Below are 21,098 nucleotides of genomic sequence, written 5' to 3'. Positions count from 1 at the left end.
ACAAAAGCTAGCACATTATCACCATGTTAGCATTATTGTTTTGTTTGTAATGAATAATCTCACTGCACAAGCAGTGAGTCTTAACTTTAAACCCTTGTTTCGCACTTGGACTTATTCTAAACATTTTTATAATTCAGCTTCACGTCCCCTTTGGATTAACTACTTGGCTGCATTCACGTCTGTCTGCATGTGGAGTTTAATGGTCTTGGAGGCCATATGAAAAACATACACACAATAGTATATAAACAAGTACTAGAGTAAAAGCCTCCCTTCAAGAAAGAGCAGAAATCAAGGGGTCTTATAGGGACAATTCAATGTGTTTTTAGGTTAGATTTATAGCCCTGAGACAATGTTTTGGTTGTTAGGCTACAATATTTTGGATAGTATATAATTTCAGTGATGCTTAATGTAGTAGTTGAACGAGATTTGGCTATTTGGCCATGCACATGTGAATATAGCATGTGCCCACAGTTTGTTTTCACTAATGAATGTTTGTGATTGCACAGACTTTGCATGTAATTTATGCCATATGTTTCCGTGGGTTTGTTTGTGTGTGGGCTGGATAAGCCATAGGCACACCTTTGCCATCTGTATTCCTACACATCCCCACTCAGCAGGAAAAATATTTCATCCTTACATTAAACAAAGCCTTATTCGGACAGAAACGTTCAGCTATAGACAAATGTAATGTAAATGTAATGCAGCTATTTACCTACATGGGGCATGACATTGATCCGTTTCTGGGGAGCGAATCTGCTTTGCGTATCGTGACAGCACGTGTTGAGTTGCACGATAATAACTGTTTTGAAGGTATAGATGAGATCACCCACAATGTTTAGACTAAATACTTTATGGCGGAGTGTGGGTCTACAAGGGCAAAGATCTTGATAGAACTCACACTTGTGTATAACGGCAACAACTTCACTCTTCTAGACTGTTGCACTGTGTTAGGTCTTGTTTTCAATTTCTACAATAGCTCAGTTTTAAAGGCAATATTTGAATTTAAAGTAAAGCAAAATTTAACTGTTAGGATGATTTGTATATAGATGGGGTGGCAGAACCAATTGGTGAGGCATAAACTGAAGCCTGGGAAATGGCTCCACCTTTGGCCAACTACCCAGGAGGACTGGCACACGTGTTTTTTTTTTTAACCTTTCCTAGTAAAATAAAGTCAGTTAAGAACAAATTCTTATTTTCAATGACAGCCTAGGAACAGCGGGTTAACTGCCTTGTTCAGGGTCAGAACGACAGATTTTTACCTTGTCAGCTCGGGGATTCGATCTCGCAACCTTTCGGTTACTAGTCCAATGCTCTAACCACTAGGCTACCTGCCGCCCCAAACAGAACCAATCAGTCGATATAATCGAGAACAATCATCAGAAATCACACGATATGAATCAGACTATCTCCTCTGTTCTATTGTGTGGCCCAGACTCCTCTCTATGTCGTGAACCATGGTGAGACCGGTCCGATCCGCTGTAACCGCTGCAAAGCCTACATGTGTCCCTACATGCAGTTCATCGATGGCGGCCGCCGCTACCAGTGCGGCTTCTGCAACTGCGTCAATGACGGTACGTCCACCCATAACGAGAGGATGGGAGACCTTATTGGGTCATAATGCCCCGTGGCTAAAGATCAGCTATGGATCTGACTAACCTTTTGGAGCTCAAAACTAAAAAAAGTTGTCTTTTAATTTGAATAACTTACATTATCCGTAATTTAAATGATAGTAGTTGGGGTTATTCTTCATATTTCTGACTTAAGGTCTGACCAGGGCTTTAGGGTAGTTTTGAACCCTCTTACATAGAAACTAATGCACAGGTAGGGGAAACTATGCCTGAGAAAGCCATTTAAGGCATAGTTGCTAAGCAGAGGCAATATTATGTTTGGGGTATGTTTTTGTCACCACTGGTAAAACACGTTATTTTGTTCTCTCACAGTGCCAGCCTTTTATTTCCAACACCTGGACCACATGGGCAGAAGGGTGGATTTATATAAGAGGCCAGAGCTGTCGCTGGGGTCCTATGAGTTCGAAGCCACCCTGGATTACTGCAAGGTAAGCAATGCTCTACCATTGTGGTTTATCTTCATAAATTAACCTTCATAGTGAACCTTATGTATGATATTGTTTCGTTTTATACAAATAGAGAGAAATTGGCAGTTGGTAAAATAACTAATTTGAATTACTTTTGTATGGATGAAAAGTAAAGTGTTTCAATCAATATTCCTAGCAGTTTACACATCGCCAATAGCCTACAATTTGAATTGACATAAAGGAAAGCTGTGATGGTACATGGAACAGAACGGATAAAACTGGCCAAACTAATGCTTGGCAAGAGTCTATCTCTTAAAGACTTGTACGAAGTGAAAGTGATTAGGAGCACAGAGTACAGGCAAAAGCATGTTCTGTTCTATCAACACCACCTCATTAAAGCCAAAAGTTCTCCATTTTGTTAACGCTCTGTGGGGTGGTCTTTTCTTGTACAGTCTGGGTAGCAACGCCACGTTTTGCTACTGAAGCCATCTTGTTACTTCAGTCTGTTTATTAATGTTTGGAAATGTAGTCCCGGCCAGCTTTCAGCGCAAGCATCCGAGGTGAGCCGAGTCAGACTGTTACCGCGGAAACAAAACAATGGCCCGTGCTGTGTCCTTCATCCACATTCCTAACAAATGGAGGGCAGTCAGATGTCACAAATAGTCTTAACGGCTCCAAGATCCAAACAAGCTGTAAGCTTAAAACATAGAGAAAGTAATGGGTGTGGTGGAGGGATACACAGGGCAGAACATGCGACGAAGAGAGAAAATTGGGATCCAATTGTAGCCTACACGTTTCACCTAAAGTTAGGGAACAGATTTGACGTCTCTTGTGTGTTCACGTTATTATCTGTTTGACCTTGGAGGCAGGGTCAATTGTTGATTTCATAAGTGATCAATAGTTGCTTGTTTTCAGGGTTTTAAAACGCCATTGTTTTAGACAAAGACATTTTAAACCACAAATTAAGGAAATAAGGTGAAGTAACACAGTAGTTGAATTGAAGTTGTATTTCAAAATGTCCTCTTTCTCTCTTTCAGAACAACAAGCCAGCCAGTCCTCCGGCGTACATCTTCATGATCGACGTGTCCTATGCCAACATCAAGAGCGGACTGGTCAGACTGATATGTGAGGAGCTGAAGACCTTGCTAGACAACCTGCCCAGGTATACACACAATACACACGCTATCAAACACTGACCTCGTAATCAAGGAATGGAGCCTTGAACCTCCTGCATTTTAGCACTCTGGAAACTGGCCCAATATCACTCTGTCTACAGCTTAGCTCCAATATCTTTTTATATGGGATCTGCTAACTTGGAGTGAGACTCACTACATAGCCTTGGAGGTTATGGTGAAATGACGTAAGCCGTGTCCAATGTCAGAATCTTTTATGCAATGCCCTCCTCTCCAAGGGATTAGCATAGGATAACTGAAGTCTCACGTCAGAGAGAAACCACATTAGATTTATAGAAGTGTTGGTTTTCGACACCCTCGTCACCCATAATGTGTAGCTTGGTGGTTTGATATTTGGGGTGGGCTGCAGACCTCCAGATACAGTATAGCCTACACTACCTCCCACTTTTCTGTCAACACATCTTCAGGGGGGGCCATATGTTCGCCTGAGCTTCATTATGCTTCCATCGCCTCAGGGTGTAACGGAATACTACTGGAAAGCCGCGATACCTTGCCAAATATGGTTGTCCCACATCTACAAGGCAAAGAAAAGAGGTAGCCAAGTATTCAAGTATCTCATCAGTTGAAAATGATTTCCTAAAGGTTGTGGGGGTGGGTTGATGGGAGGGGGGAGATGCTCGGGGAAGGGAAATAATGAGTGGGAGGGGAGAAATGTTATGGTGCAGTGCAGCCTCTAACCCTGAATCATATCCAAGACACAAGAAGTCCGCGGCACAGATGGGTCTGATTTTGGCTGTTTTATGTGGGTCGCCAGCGAGACACAAGGTTTTGATTTACCATCGAGAAACGGATTACATACTTCACCTGGACTTTCCTAAAATAACTTATTTGGAAACTGGCTCTCGCTCCTAGCCTGCAGACTTATGGAGATATTTGCCCGAAACCCTTACGTCATCCCCGAAACGGTTAGGTAGTGCTCTCCAAATAAGCCCCCTGTTTTTAAATTACTTTTCTTCCCTGTTGTCCATTGTGAGACTTTGCTCTCTCCTGTATTGAAACTAATGGAAAACATGTTGGAAACAGAACACTTTTATAAGGATCTGCAACGCTGCCGAAATAGCCACATTTTTGCTTCTAGCTTGCTACGGGGGAAAAGGGGCTCCAAGAAAGCACACGCAGGTGTATACTAAATCCTGTGGTATTTTCTCCTTCATTTAATATTTCATCACTGTTACTCAATATGAAAACAAGCAATAAAAAGCTGCATTTCCTGACTGCTTCTCATGCCAGTTCTTGTGAATAATGTTGACATAAGTCTGTTCTATGGGTCTCATCATTTACATATGGCAGATTTAGTTCGAACGAGCACCTCATTTATACTGGGTTAAAGTGCATGTTCTATACTGCTGTGTTCAGAAAGAAAGGGAGACAAACCCCAGTTTCCCCTTGTCAGATGGGGAATGCTTTTACACATTGTTTGGTCACACCTTATTTGGAATGTCCATCTGTAGATTCTGTTGATAAGCAACTGCTTGCAAAGGTTAGGGTTAGGATAAGGGTTAAGTTTATGGCTAGGGTTAGTAGATAGTTGAAATGTTACTGATACTGAGCATCTACAGATGGACTATCCAAACAGTGATACCCATTGTTTTGATGATAAGGGTTTTAGATACAGGCCCCAGTTCAACACTCTTACTAGTCCAACAGGCCAATTCCAAGAGCTCTAATTTGTCGCTCAGGTTCTCTTTGTGCTACTGCAGCTACTTTCTCTGTAGCCTCATCAAAACAGAGGTGTATATAAAATAGATTTTATCTCGACTGGGTGGAATTCTCCCCTGTCCATGAAAATGAAAGCGAGATATGTAAAGGGCGGAAAACAAAGTCATATATTTCACTGACAGTTTATTGTTCATGTTATTAAACTTCTGTTGAGGCACGAGTTGGAGAGGGTTGTTTGTAAGAGAGAGAAATTGTGTGTGGACATTAAATCACATGACATCAGACATGGCAGTCATCTTAATTGAAAGCATATGAGGCCCCTTTTTTCCTTCACCTATCAGCACTTTGCCCTGAAGAAAAACAATCCTAACCCTCTTTCTGTGGATGTTTGTGTATGTTCGTCAGGCATGACTGGGTGATGGCCCTTTTTTTTTTTTTTTTTTATTGGCTGAGTGGTGGAAGCTGGAAGTGGTGTCCATCCCCGGAATGAGACCCTCTCCTCCAATGTGTTTTTTCTTTTCCTTAAAAATGTGTTTCTACACCCAGGAATGTTTTTAGCGCATCAGTTGCTAACTCTAAAACATCACTGTGATTTATATCCTAGTTAAATATAATAAAACAATATGGTGGGAAGTTGTTTTGCTAGAGCAAATAAATATACAAAGGTCTGGAAAAACCAGGCATGAAATTGTGCCTTTTAACATAGTGATATCGGAGAGGTTGAAGGAAACCATTAGCGCTCTAATTAAGCAATAAGGCCCGAGGGGGTGTGGTATATGGCCAATATACCACGGCTAAGGACTGTTCTTATGCACGACGCAACGCGGAGTGCCTGGATACAGCCCTTAGCCGTGGCATATTGGCCATTTTACCACAAACCCCCGAGGTGCCTTTATTGCTATTATAAACTGGTTACCAATGTAATTAGAGCAGTAAAAATCAATGTTTTGTCATACCTGTGGTATACTGTCAGCCAATCAGCATTCATGGCTCGAACCACCCAGTTTATAATTTAACATTACCCATTGAAGCATCCATAACCAAAACATGGATCGTAAGGAAAGGAGCAATTACATAGGTAAACTTTTGAGCTGGCTGTCCCATATCCTGTAGTACTGTATGCATATTTGGCTGTAGCTAACATGGCTGCGTTAAAATACTATTTGAAATCTTTCAAATTCGTTGAGCATTTGCTTGAGCCTGCCTGGAGTGCCAGATGGTCGGAGTTTACACTTTTGGGAATATTGTATTGTTTCTATTACCAGGTCCGGAAGCTAATACTGCTTGCAAACAGTGTGTGTGTGTGTGTATCCACATTGATTTGTTATCTGTTCTTGTCATAGCATGTTTAGAATAAAACTTCAGAATAGGGGACTGATCTGCCGCTTATTGGCCATTTTATGTCAGAGTGCATAAGCGACTATAACAATTTAGTGATTACTTAATCTATGCTGTAACATAGTTCCCTCTAATAACAAGCATGTTTAGTTCAAATAAACGATTCTGAAAGGTTCTCTCTTCATCTAGCCTGGTCCCAAATCTGTATATGTTTTAGGCAAATATTATCTATGACATGACTATCATTAATGACTCATGCCAGGCTACTGTCTCTCTCTCTCTCTCTCTCTCTCTCTCTCTCTGTCTCTGTCTCTCATGACACTAACGCTCATCCCCAACTTTGCCCCCTCTTCCTCCTGCACAGAGAGGATGGTGCCGAGAGCTCGACGGTGAAGGTGGGCTTTGTCACTTACAACAAGATCCTACACTTCTACAACGTGAAGAGTGCCCTGGCCCAGCCTCAGATGATGGTGGTGTCTGACACGGCCGAGATGTTTGTCCCACTGCTCGACGGCTTCCTCGTCAACTTCCAGGAGTCTCGTGCCGTCATCAACAAGTAAGGGGCACACCTCTGACATGAGAATTGATTTGAGTAGTGATGCTTGATTGCATATTTTCAAATATTTAGATATGTTAATTATTGTTTATGAATAGAAATAGGCAGGTCATTGTTAATGTTAGGAATCTGAACCTTTTGAAGGAGGCATTGACAATATTTTGCTTATATAGCCCAATGGGGGTGAGAACAGGATGAACTCTGCACACTGTAATCTATACCCCAAAGTGTGACAATCTGATGCAGACCAAAGCGTAAACATTCTGTCTGAAGCAATCTTACTTTGTGGGTTTGTAGTGGTCTTTCTTTTTGATAAACGTATACATTGTCTTTGTCTCCAGCTCCTTCTCAAAGCCTGTCGACGTGCATCTATTTCTGTCAAAGCTCATTTCTGAGCAACATTTGTCATGTGGTAAAAACAATTGTTGAATGACAGCATTTGGTTATCTTGCCCATCAGGTGTCCCAAGCCTCATTTTATCCATAGTTTCAGTGGTTTTCATCACAAATGTCAAGATAATGTTGAAAAACAGTTGCTTCCAGAGAAGTGGTCCCTGGAAGTATTTTATATTAAAAAGACCCATGTGGATTTATATGGAAAATAGTCTTATCTATGCAGTTGTATGACACAGCACCAAAATGATTTATTACAACTTGATCATTTGGTATGTCTATGACTTTTGGCTAAGTCTCTTACTTCCAGATCAACCAGTTTGTTTTTATGAAGAACTGACTCATTTTTCTCAACATGTACAATATAATTAAACAAATGTGAGTTGAGTCCTTGGTTTAGATCCAAATATGACTTTGTAGCAACAACAAAATTCTTCCAAAGGGGTTTTTATCTAGTGTATGAGCTGAGAAATTCACTCTTCTAAACTGTCTATGTGCATGATACTCTTTCAATGATCTGTGGAATTGTAAGGACAATACCGTTGGATGTAGCCACTGGCTGTCCCAGTAATCTAAAATAACTTTTATTTCCTCATCTCTCTTCCTTGATAAACCACAGACAGTTAAAATAACTGGATGGACACTGACCGTAGTACTTACACCCATCACCTCCTTTCAGATTAGCAGTCATAAAGGAAAGGAGGCAATGAAACAAAGCTATTTTAACACAATTGGGACAGAGCAAATTGTGTATCTACCAAGTGTTGAACACAATGTACCAGAGGTGAATGATTGTGACACTGTTCCTCTCTCTCACTCCTCTCCAGTCTCCTGGACCAGATCCCTGATATGTTTGCAGACACCAACGAGAGCGAGACGGTCTTTGCCCCCGTCATCCAGGCTGGGGTAGAGGCACTCAAGGTGAGAGGCTAGATGTCAACTCTGTCACACACGAGGGAATGGGAGCTGGATAACAGGGCAGCTGTTACTTTGTCCAGGCGGTGATAGACTCTAAAGTACCCAATAACCTCTCTGATTTCATTACAATTGTTTATTTACATAGGGACAGATAGAAAAACACTGGCACATTGAAATGAAAAGACGACAGATTAAAAGACAACAGACCCACATAATAAGTTGATAAAGTACATTGTGACATCATATATTGGATGCTTATCTTAAACTCAAAGCTAGAGGAATTAGAGTAGTCCAAACAAATAAGTCTGTCAGCTGTAGAGGCCATCTAAACTTTTTGCAGTCACTGCCCTTTTATCACCAACTCTTTCCCCCAACCCCCCAAAAAAGTGTTGTTTTTTTTTCTTCGACATAGTCCGTTATACCGTGCGTTCTCAGTTGGCATTGTGCATTAAACAGTTTCTCCATCAACCCAATGACTCGGCAACTTTCCGTTTTGCTTCCTAATAGAACTGTTTATTTAATCGGCTCCAACTGAATTTTTCCCAACGGCTTTCCTTCAGTTTGAATTAATGTGTGGTAGAGGTCATTTCAGATGCGAACAGACAGCCTTGCAGAAAATCAAATTTGCTTTGAAACATGCACCGAATTCAACTGGTATAGACCTTACTTACATTTCAAGAAAGTTAAAATATTTACTAAATAAACTAAATAAAAAAAGTAATACAATAACAAGGTTAGTCGAGGAATTTGTACATGTTGGTAGGGGTAAAGTGACTGCATAGATTGTGGTGCAGCGGTCTAAGGCACTGCATCTCTGTACTAGAGGCATCACTACAGACCCTGGTTCGATTCCAGGCTGTATTACAACCGGCTGTGATTGGGAGTCCCATAGGTCAGCGCACAATTGGCCCAGCGTTGGCCGGGGTAGGCCGTCATTGTAAAAACTGATTTGTTCTTGCCTAGTTAAATAAAGGTAAAATAAACAGCGAGTAGCACCAGTGTAAAAAAAAGGGGGGTGGGGGGTGTCAATGTAAATAGTCTGGGTGGCCATTTGATTAATAGTTCAGCAGTATTATGGCTTGGGTAGAAGCTGTTAAGGAGCCTTTTGGAACTAGACTTGGTGCTCCGGAACTGCTTGCCGTGCGGAAGCAGAGAGAACAATTTATGACTTGGGTGACTGGAGTCTTTGACCAAAAAAATGTGGCCTTCCTCTGACGTTACATTTACATTTACGTCATTTAGCAGACACTCTTATCCAGAGCGACTTACAAATTGGTGCATTCACCTTGTGATATCCAGTGGAACAACCACTTTACAATAGTACATCTATATCTTTTTTGGGGGGAGGGTAGGGGGGGTTAGAAGGATTACTTAATCCTATCCCAGGTATTCCTTAAAGAGGTGGGGTTTCAGGTGTCTCCAGAAGGTGGTGATTGACTCTGCTGTCCTGGCGTCGTGAGGGAGCTTGTTCCACCATTGGGGTGCCAGAGCAGCGAACAGTTTTGACTGGGCTGAGCGGGAACTGTGCTTCCGCAGAGGTAGGGAGGCGAGCAGGCCAGAGGTGGATGAACGCAGTGGCCTTCTTTGGGTGTTGGGACTGATCAGAGCCTGAAGGTACGGAGGTGCCGTTCCCCTCACAGCTCCGTAGGCAAGCACCATGGTCTTATAGCAGATGCGAGCTTCAACTGGAAGCCAGTGGAGTGTGCAGAGGAGCGGGGTGACGTGAGAGAACTTGGGAAGGTTGAACACCAGACGGGCTGCGGCGTTCTGGATGAGTTGTAGGGGTTTAATGGCACAGGCAGGGAGCCCCGCCAACAGCGAGTTGCATTAATCCAGACGGGAGATGACAAGTGCCTGGATTAGGACCTGCACCGCTTCCTATGTGAGGCAGGGTCGTACTCTGCGAATGTAGAGCATGAACCTAGAGGATCGGGTCACCGCCTTGACGTTAGCGGAGAACGACAGGGTGTTATCCAGGGTCACGCCAAAGCTCTTAGCACTCTGGGAGGAGGACACAATAGAGTTGGGTGGCAGGAACCTTGGCCATACCAGGCGGTGATGCAACCGGTCAGGATTAGAGGTCGACCGATTATGATTTTTCAATGCCGAGGACCCCAAAAAGCCGATACCGATTAATCGGCCTAATTTTTTTTTAATATATTTATTTTTTTACATTTATTTTTTATTTTTTTGTTGTAATAATGACAATTAACAATAATGAATGAACACTTATTTTAACTTAATATAATACATCAATCAAATCAATTTAGCCTCAAATAAATAATGAAACATGTTCAATTTGGTTTAAATAATGCAAAAACAAAGTGTTGGAGAAGAAAGTAAAAGTGCAATATGTGCCATGTAAAAAAGCTAACGTTTAAGTTCCTTGCTCAGAACATGAGAACATATGAAAGCTGGTGGTTCCTTTAAACATGAGTCTTCAATATTCCCAGGTAAGAAGTTTTAGGTTGAGGTTATTATAGGACTATTTCTCTCTATACCATTTGTATTTCATATACCTTTGACTATTGGATGTTCTTATAGGCATTTTAGTATTGTCAGTGTAACAGTATAGCTTCCGTCACTCTCCTCGCCCCTACCTGGGCTCGAACCCGGAACACATCGACAACAGCCACCCTCAAAGCATCGTTACCCATCGCTCCACAAAATCCGCGGCCCTTGCAGAGCAAAGGGAACAACTACTCAAAGTCTCAGAGCGAGTGACGTTTGAAACGCTATTAGCGCGCACCCCGCTAACTAGCTAGCCTTTTCACATCGGTTACACCAGCCTAATCTCGGGAGTTGCTAGGCTTGAAGTCATAAACTGCGAAGAGCTGCTGGCAAATGCAGGAAAGTGCTGTTTGAATGAATGCTTACAAGCCTACTGCTGCCTACCATCGCTCAGTCAGACTGCTCTATCAAATCATAGACTTAATTATAACATAATAACACACAGAAATACGAGCCTTTGGTCATTAATATGGTCAAATCCGGAAACTATCATTTAGAAAACAAAACGTTTATTCTTTCAGTGAAATACGGAACCGTTCCGTATTTTATCTAACGGGTGGCATCCCTAAGTCTAAATATTGCTGTTACATTGTACAACCGTCAATGTTATGTCATAATTATGTACAATTCTGGCAAATTAATTCCGGTCTTTGTTAGGAATAAATGAACTTCACACAGTTCGCAACGAGCCAGGCAGCCCAAACTGCTGCATATACCCTGACTGCTTGCACGGAACGCTAGAGAAGTGACACAATTTCCCTAATTATAAGAAATTCATGTTAGCAGGCAATATTAACTAAATATGCAGGTTTAAAAATATATACTTGTGTATTGATTTTAAAGAAAGGCATTGATGTTTATGGTTAGGTTTGGTGCAACGACAGTGCTAAATCATCACCCGTTTGGCGAAGTAGGCTGTGATACGATGAGAAATTAACAGGCACCGCATCGATTATATGCAACGCAGGACACGTTAGATAACGTAGTAATATCATCAACCATGTGTAGTTTGATTGATTTGTATAAGTTTAATGCTAGCTAGCAACTTGCCTTGGCTTCTTGCTGCCCTCGCGTAACAGGTAGTCTGCCTGCCACGCAGGCTCCTCGTGGAGTGCAAAGTAAGGCAGGTGGTTAGAGCATTGGACTAGTAACCGGAAGGTTGCAAAAACGAATCCCCGAACTGACAAGGTAAAAATCTGTCGTTCTGCCCCTGAGCAAGGCAGTTAACCCACCGTTCCTAGGCCGTCATTGAAAGTAATGTGTTCTTAACTGACTTGCCTAGTTAAATAAAGGTAACAAAAAAAACACGTGTGCCAGTCCTCCTGGGTAGTTGGGCTGTAGTTGCTCCCTTGGCCAAAGGTGGCGCCATTTCCCAGGCTTCAGTTTATGCCTCACCAATTGGTTCTGCCACCCTATCATATACAATAAAAAAAAAAAATCGGCCAAATCAGTGTCCAAAAATACCGATTACCGATTGTTATGAAAACTTGAAATCGACCCTAATTAATCGGCCATTCCGACTAATCGGTCGACCTCTAGTCAGGATGTTCTCGATGGTGCAGCTGTATAACTTTTTGAGGATCTGGGCACCCACGCCAAATCTTTTCAGTCTCCCGAGGGGGAAAGGGTGTTGTCGTGACCTCTTCACAACTGTCTTAGTGTGTTTGGACCATGATATTTGTTGATGTGCACATCAAGGAACTTGAAACTCTCGACCCGCTCCACTACAGCCCCGTCAATGTGAATGAGTGTGTGTTCGGCCCTCCTTTTCCTGTAGTCCACAATCAGCTCCTTGGTCTTACTCATGTTGAGGGAGAGGTTGTTGTCCTGGCACCAGACTGCCAGGTGACCTCCCTATAGGCTAGGCTGTCTCATCGTTGTCGGTGATCAGGCCTTAATGATGGTGTTGGAGTCGTGCCTGGCCATGCAGTCATGGGTGAACAGGGAGTACAGGAGGGGACTAAGCACGCTCCCCTGAGGGGCCCCCGTATTGAGGATCAGTGTGGCAGATGTTGTTGCCTCCCCTTACCACCTGGGGGCGGCCCGTCAGGAAGTCAAGGATCCAGTTGCAGAGGGAGGTGTTTAGTCCAGGGTCCTTAGGTTAGTGATGAGCTTTGTGGGCACTATGGTGCTGATCTGTAGTCAATGAACAGCATTCTCACAGGTGTTCCTTTTGTCCAGGTGGGAAAATGTGTCCAGGTGGGAAAACGCAACTAATTTGGGTCACGAAGACCATTGACTCTGTTGCTTTAGCAATCTGTTGACTTAAACCCTAGAATCCCCTCACTGAACTTGAACATAATGAGACCCGTCTAGGTCAAATCAATGTTGTTCCCTTCATTGAAACGGTCATACAAGGAAATACTTGCATGTACACACCTTTTTCCTGTATTCACTCTCTCCTGTTACCTCTCTGTAATATATTTATTTTTGTCCTCTCCAGACAGCAGAATGCAGTGGCAAGCTGTTCATCTTCCACTCATCCATCCCCACTGCCGAGGCCCCTGGGAAACTGAAGAACAGGGACGACAAGAAGCTGATCAACACAGAGAAAGAGAAGGTGACGAAAAACAGCCAGTCTTTTACATTTGAAACAAAGTGCACCATATTATCATTGTCTATTAAAATGTTTTGAGTGTGTGAATAGTGTGCTTTCTAAGTTTGTGTTTGGATCCCCTGCGGTGTCCTAGACTCTGTTCCAGCCCCAGAAGGGTGTGTACGAGCAGCTCTCCCAGGACTGTGTGTCTCAGGGTTGCAGCGTGGATCTCTTCCTCTTCCCCAGCCAGTATGTGGACCTCGCCACCATGGGAGACGTCCCCACACACACAGGAGGCTCCATTTTCAAGTACAGCAACTTCCAGGTATACACAAACAGTAATGCAAACAACTGCACAATACAGTTTGTTTTTACATTTGAGTCATTTAGCAGACACTCTTAACCAGAATGACTTACAGGTGCAATTAGGTTTAAGTGCCTTGTCCAAGGGCACATAAACAGATTTTTCACCTAGTCAGCTCAGGGATTCGAACCAGCCGCCTATCTGTTATTGGCCCAACACTCTAACCGCTAAGCTACCTGCTGTCTAGTTCCCCAGTGTGCTCCTTTTATGCTACAGAACATCTTGTTTTGTCCAAACTGCCATTTTGAGTTCATGAATCCTTATCTTATTGAACACATAATTACTCTCATTACATGAAATGCATTAGAGCCCATATCTCATTCAGATCTTGGCACTGGACCAATATTCCATGGAGTATAATCGGGGGAAACTCTGTTACCTTGTGGTTGACTGTGTCACTACCTGTGTATTTCAGGTGGAGATGGATGGACAGCATTTCTTGAGTGAACTTAGGAAGGATGTGAAGAAGGCCATCGGGTTTGACGCCATCATGAGAGTCCGCACCAGCACAGGTAATTCACTCAACTGTTTTTAGTGTATTGCACTTGTATGTACTTAGAAAAAAGAGGTACAGTTTAGATTGTAGAATTTAAGAATATCTTTCAATTACATTTGTTTCCAACAGTTTTACATCGCCAGATAATTCCATTGCTTAAATAATGCATTGATTAAAAGGTATTTAGGTAACATTTTAATACTGGTTTTAATACTGCTAGACTGTATTGCACTTGAAGACACTAACCCATAGTTTTCCCTTGTCTCTCCTGCCAGGCTTCAGGGCTACAAACTTCTTCGGGGCTATCCACATGAACAACACCACAGATGTGGAGATGGCTGCCGTGGATTGTGACAAGGCTGTGACTGTGGAGTTCAAACACGATGACAAACTTAGCGAGGAGACGGGCGCACTCATGCAGGTGTCTCTCTCACACACACACACACACACACACACGACTAAAAAAAAATGTACGCTAAATTGTTTTGCTGAAGTCATCTCAAGCTGCTGTTTTGAATGGTTACCACTAATCAGATATTTAGGCTCACTGCAAAGTGGATAATTGACTGCAACAAATACAAATGTGCATCATATTTAATAACCAATGTATCCCATTTACAATGTGTGTTTTCAGCCAAAGGTTCCACAAAGCCTTAAACATCCTACTCTGACATGTAAGATTGTCATGATTTCAGACTTTTGACCCACTAACGGCTTCTGTGTGTGTTCCGTTTCCCAGTGTGCCTTGCTGTACACGACCGTCAGCGGCCAGCGTCGTCTGCGGATCCACAACCTCAGTCTGAACTGCAGCGCCCAACTGTCTGAGCTATACAAGAGCTGTGAGACTGACGCCCTCATCAACTTCTTCGCCAAGTCAGGTGACTACACACAGTAGAGTATTACTGTATTTATGCTTGTGTTCAGTAAGGTCCAAATGAGATGTTCAATAAATCCACTTCCCTTCTAGGCATAATGAATGCGATTCGATATAAATAATATATCAGTTCAAATAAAGAGACATGCTCCGGAACTTTGGCGACTAAGTATTTGTATAAACCTTTGGGCTGGATGTGTCTGTAGTTCATACATGCGGAATCTATGAGAATAATTACTCTTACCTCAATTAGCGACGAAATGTGTTTGAAAGCGACTGTTTTTCTGGAAGCTGTGCTGCATCATTTTCCCCCACATGAGCCAGCCCCCTAGCATTTTGAGTTCTACCAATGAGCTTCAGCCCCTTGCCATTTGAGTGACAGCTAGCAAGAGGCACATGATGCACACACAGCAGAGCGAGAGAGAGGGCAATGACGTGGTGCACATATCTGCACATATGTGACGTAGTACGCCATTTTCAGGGACCACTTGGCTCGTGAGTGCTACTTTCAGATCGACTGGCTAAAAAGTATACAAAAGTACTGGAGAATATCTTTAAATAGTCTGATCATTGGATGTAACATACTTGGCTGGTGTGTTTTATTATGCATTATTCAGCATAATGATACCGAGTATGTAGACCTATATCTGCGAAATCCGCTTAGGTCGACTCGTGACTTGTGGCTTCAACATTGCTGGTCGATGGTGTCATAATTCTACTTTAGTTAAATACACCTCATGCATCACTTTAGCTTCCTGATACCCGGTATATCTAAATCACCTTATAAGAGTCTTTTAAAACCAGAACCATATGCCTCCCATAAAGTATTAGTGACAAGCAAACTTGTTGTATGACATGAGAGCACTTTAGACAGTTTTAGTGTGGGAACACAGTTACTGACCTACAAATGCCCTCTACCTCTCCCTTCATCACTCTCTCTCCCAGCGTACCGTGCCATGCTGAACCAGCCCCTGAAGACGGTGAGGGAGATTTTGGTCAACCAGACGGCCCACATGCTAGCCTGCTACAGGAAAAACTGTGCCAGTCCCTCCGCTGCCAGCCAGGTCAGCGGCACAGAACACTGTGGATAAATTTCATAGAATATCTGTGTTATGAGCGCTTTTTACAAATGCAGTGGTGTGATTTAACTCCTAGGCTGGTGACATTTCAAGTATCTAGTTTCAAAGAAGTGTACAAACATCCATTAACTTACAGCTGCCGGGTACAAAAGTAAACTGATGAAAGACCGATGCATTCCTGCACATAAAACGGCAGTTTTAGCTTTGCTTTCGTCATTTCAAGTATCGCAAACATTGTTACTGTGGTGTCCGGGAGTCGTGTATTAGGGATTCTAACTTGCTCCTCTCTCCCCTTGTGTATCTGTGTGTAGCTGATTCTGCCTGATGCCATGAAGGTGTTCCCAGTCTACTTAAACAGCCTGATGAAGACTGGTCCCTTGGTGGGCAGCGCTGAGCTCTCTACAGACGACAGGGCTCACCAGAGACTCATTACCATGGCTATGGGGGTGGAGGATACCCAGCTGCTGCTCTACCCACGCCTTGTCCCACTGGTGAGACAATGCTCTCCTGCCTTATCCCACTGAAGAAACCGCATACACACAAACACACCCACCTCTGGCTCCACCCATGTCACATCAATCTCACTCCCTCGGAGGTCCTTTTTCCCAACTGCAATTCCATTTTTTTATGATCATGATACCTGTTTCCTTCCTCATTTAGGTAAATGGACCTCCAATCTTAAGTGTTCTATCACTATCCCACTTCTTGTCATGTCATCATATTGTTAGTGCGGAGTTCTGGCTACATGGTTTTCACTTAATTGATGTCAAAAGATACTCTGGGATATATACTGAATATCACTCTGGTCAAGGGATACAATAAAGAAACTGAAAGATATTCAGTGTGGATCCCAGACTAATCAAAGTATTCTATTAAGGTAAAGATGACCCCTGTTCCTGATGAACAGCAGAGGGCAGCATTTCGCTGCACCATTTACTAGTTCTTTGGTATTGGCATCTGTAAGGTGTGACGTCCTCTTATCTGATATGGCAACTCATTCCACAAAAATGATGGCATTTGTATGAGGTTGTGTATTGCATGCCAGCACACGAACAATTACCCAGCAGCACAGAAAAAAAAATAAAGTATGAAATGTATGCATTCACTACTGTAAGTCGCTCTGGATAAGAGCGTCTGCTAAATGGCGTAAATGTAAATGTAAAACCTGCCATTTTGAGGTGGCTGATAAGAGACGCTGAATGAATAGTGTGTGTGCATGAGACTTCAGAGAAGAGTATGAGGGTAAATAGTTTCCCTCAGTAGAATAATTACATGCTTCATAATTGTGACAAAATGGCTCATACAATGGCAGTTATTTGTTCTCCTTCACATCAATTGCCATGTTTGCTGGGAAAGTGCCAGGCACTTGTGATTAATTTTGTTTTCATTTGTGGGTCACATAATTAGGGTTGGAATGTTCCTCCTAATAATATGCTGCAAACTCTGGAGCACTGCTCATCAGAATGAAAGTGCAAGATGGATTTAACTTGTCAACCTACCTTGATATGGCAAAAAATAGTAGCAGTCGCATTGAAAAGGTGTACAGCTCAATATTTTGTAAGGACTCATCTCAAAATGCTTTCATTGGGGTCCATCTCAATACTGTCATAATGGGGTACATCTTAATACTCTATTGTTGGGGTCCAGCTTATACAATGGTTCTTGTTACAGATTGTGGTCTAAGATGGCAGTCATGTGCAGCCCCCTCCATATCGTCGATGAAGTTATATTCATTCATTGATTCCTCCTCCAGCACAATATGGATGTTGCCAGTGATGTGGTGCCAGCTCCAGTGCGCTGTTCTGAGGAGCGCCTGACAGATGCTGGCATGTTCCTGCTGGAGAATGGGCGCTCCCTCTTCCTGTGGCTGGGCCAGGCCTGCCCCCCAGAGCTGGTCCAGAGAGTCTTCAATGTGCCCTCCTTCGCCCACGTGCCCGCTGACCTGGTGAGGACCAGAACCTTACCCCCAAGCTCTACAGAGGATGGGGTGTTTTGAAGCACCTTAGTTGGATACCATTAGTTCAGATATTTGAAAAGTTCATTCAAGACTGCGTAGAAAGAACATATCACTAATATTCATGTGTTTTCCAGAGCTCCCTGCCAGTTCTGGATAACCCACAGTCTAAGAAGCTGCGTTCCATCATTGACTCATTGCTTGACCAGAGGCCCAGCGCCATGAAGGTACAGTATTCGATGTATTGGTTACTGTTACTATGCATACTTTCCACTGGATGTCTAGACTACTTTGATATAATTAAAGGACGGTATCTGTTTGTTGAATTGGGAAACAAACGTAGCCATATTTATCACATGGTAATAAATCTTACTTTTAAGACCTGGTAACAATAAAATCACATATTCAACAGGCTGCCCAAGCTTACACTGTTTTGCTTGAAAGCAACTGCCAAAAAATGAAAGTAGTAGTGAAATATGTTGCTGTTGATATAGAATAATATTAATAGTAGACTGGGTGAGTTTGTGCAGCAGTGCACACCCCAGGTCCTCGAGGGCTACCAGGTCTGCTGGTTCCATTCTAGCTGATGAACACCTCCCAAGATGCTCATCAGCTAGAATGAAAACCAGGAGTGTCTTCTCATTATTTCCATCATTTAGTAATTAAGTGCCAGGGAGAAACAAAAACAAACAGGACTGTAGTCCTTGAGGACCAAAGCTGTGCACTGGAGTTAGGGTAAGGTCGTAAGCTGACTCTGTTCCTGTGTATAGCTTCTGATCGTGAAGCAGAAAGACCGGTCTGAGTTGCTGTTCCGCCAGCACCTGGTGGAGGACAAGGGGCTCCACGGTGGAGCCTCCTACATGGACTTCCTGTGCTACGTCCACTGCGAGATCAGACAAGTCCTCACTTAACACTTAACACCCCCCCCCCACTGGATATCACCTCTTACAGACTCCATAGCTGCATTTCCAACAACCCTTTAACCCATTATTCCACACAAACCTACAGGACTACTGTCCTCTCTCTCATCTGTCAGAGTATCAGGATCTGTGCTCCAGTCTGCATTGTACATTTGTCTACATATGAGTCAGTCTGACTTGTTTAAGTCCACAGAATTTATGTACATGAACAATTAACTGATTTCTATGTAAATTGGCCAATGGTTGTAAAAGGAATTGCTGGGGTTCAGGACACATTAGGCCCTCCGGACCACATTTGCAACATTAGACAGTTGGTTTCACTATTGAGTAAACCCAATTTTTATTAGTGTATATTTAGCTTTTTTTATTTTTTATTGCCAATGTCTGTTTTTAAGCACATACATTCCTTGTCACAATTTCTCATTAGGGAAGAGTTGACAGAATTTCACAGCATTAAATGGTAATTTAGCCACATGGGTTGGAATAAACATCTGGTTGCCATGACTGAAAATTGGTGCCGTGGCTATTAAATTAATGGCTCACTCCACCATTAGTGATTGGATTCCATTGTTTTTCAATTCCCCTCAGGTCTGGAGAGAATTTCCTAGCTAGATTATTGATACAAGGCCAAATCCAGTGACAACTCACTGACAAACATGGGAAAAATAACCCCAAAAATCTGCATAATTTTTCTGTAAAGATAAGATTAAACATTCCACACTCTTAATTCCAATTGTATACCTTGTTTTTTCTCATCAAGTTACTGCTTATGTCTCATTTGCTGGCATTATCATTACTTTAATATATAAAGTCAATTATTGGTTGTTTGTATGCGAGATGGAGGTTTTGGGGGAAATTGAGTTCCTGTGCCAGTTCAGTCTGCCTTAATTATTTTTGTTGTAAATATAGGCCATTAGTCTATTCCAGTGAGATACAGATTTCAATCTGTAAGGTTTGTATGCAAACATATCTCAGGTCCTACCTAGCAATTGTGGTGCAGATGGGAAAACAGTGGCGGAACTCGAATGGATGTATTCGAGTAAAGGGGCCTTGGAGTAGATTCTGTGCCTAAAGCCTATCTATATATATCTATATAAAAGTATTGTTTTTGATTAAATTCCTGACTACATCAAGCTTTTGAGAAGTTATGTGCTTGTCTTATTTCCATTGAGATTCTCACTAACAATCTTGTTGAGCAGTGTTGGAAAAAGTACCAAATTGTCATACTTGAGAAGTAAAGATACCTCAATGAAGACTAAATTAAAAGGGGAAAGTCACCCAGTAAAATAATCTGAGTAAGTCTAAAAGTATTTGGTTTTAAATATACTTGATCAAAAGTGAAAGTATGAATCATATCAAATTCCTTATATTAAGCAAACCAGACAGAACTATTTTATTTACGGATAGCCAGGAGCACACTCGGACACAATTTACACCAGATCAGAGGCAGTAGGGATGTTCTCTTTAAGTGTGTGAATTAGACCATTTTCCTGTCCAGCAAAGCATTCAAACTAAGTACTTTTGGGTGTTAGGGAAAATGTATGGAGTAAAAAGTACATCATTTTCTTTAGGAATTTAGTGAAGTAAAAGTCAATATAAAAAAAGTATTTTTACTTCTACGCCAGACTAAGATGTAAAATACATGAAGTGGTATAGAATCGTTTCATTTGACTGCCTCAAATATACTGAACAAAGAAACGCAACATGAAAAGTGTTGGTCCCATGATTTCATGATTGGTTGTGGCGAAATGTTCCATACATACAAAAAGCTTACCGGTATTTGTTTACATCCCTGTTAGTTAGCATTTCTCCTTAGCCAAGAAAATCCACCCACCTGACAGGTGTGGCTTATCAAGAAGCTGATTGAACTGCATGATCATTACAGTTTCACCTTGTGCTGTGGACAAAAGGCCACTCAAATGGGCAGTTCGGCCACAGATGTCTCAAGTTGAGGGAGCATGCAATTGGCATGCTGACAGCAGGAATGTCCACCAGAGCTGTTGCCAGAGAATTTAATGTTAATTTCGCTACCATAAGCTGCCTCCATTGGTCTTCCCTGTGGCTCAGTTGGTAGTGCATAGTGTGTGCAACGCCAGGGTTGTGGGTTCGATTCCCACAGGGGGCCAGTACAAAAAAAATATTATAAAAATAAAAAATGCATGAAATGAAATGTATGCATTTACTACTAAGTCGCTTGGGATAAGAGCGTCTGCTAAATTACTTAAATGTAAATGTTTTAGAGAATTTGGCAGTATGTCCAACCAGCCTCACAA

At 42.3% G+C, this 21,098-nt stretch overlaps 1 protein-coding gene across 1 annotated transcript in view; it reads left to right on the top strand.

Annotated features, from left to right (window-relative positions):
• Positions 1–19,959, top strand: part of LOC115198253 (protein transport protein Sec24D-like) — a 29,779-nt gene extending 9,820 nt beyond the window's left edge. The window contains exons 9-23 of the mRNA XM_029760063.1: positions 1,433–1,571; positions 1,941–2,056; positions 3,073–3,197; positions 6,590–6,781; positions 8,001–8,094; positions 13,046–13,162; positions 13,293–13,463; positions 13,918–14,014; positions 14,274–14,419; positions 14,738–14,876; positions 15,818–15,936; positions 16,263–16,442; positions 17,705–17,896; positions 18,043–18,132; positions 18,676–19,959. Of these exons, the coding sequence (XP_029615923.1) occupies positions 1,433–1,571; positions 1,941–2,056; positions 3,073–3,197; positions 6,590–6,781; positions 8,001–8,094; positions 13,046–13,162; positions 13,293–13,463; positions 13,918–14,014; positions 14,274–14,419; positions 14,738–14,876; positions 15,818–15,936; positions 16,263–16,442; positions 17,705–17,896; positions 18,043–18,132; positions 18,676–18,816 (2,058 nt within the window). The 3' untranslated portion in view covers positions 18,817–19,959. The remainder of the gene's footprint in view (positions 1–1,432; positions 1,572–1,940; positions 2,057–3,072; positions 3,198–6,589; positions 6,782–8,000; positions 8,095–13,045; positions 13,163–13,292; positions 13,464–13,917; positions 14,015–14,273; positions 14,420–14,737; positions 14,877–15,817; positions 15,937–16,262; positions 16,443–17,704; positions 17,897–18,042; positions 18,133–18,675) is intronic.
• Positions 19,960–21,098: the final 1,139 nt, after the last annotated feature.

Source organism: Salmo trutta, chromosome 8 (assembly GCF_901001165.1).
Source record: "Salmo trutta chromosome 8, fSalTru1.1, whole genome shotgun sequence".
Lineage (NCBI taxonomy): Eukaryota > Metazoa > Chordata > Actinopteri > Salmoniformes > Salmonidae > Salmo > Salmo trutta.
Note: the sequence above shows the minus strand (reverse complement) of the source record. Positions and strands in the feature narration are given on the sequence as shown.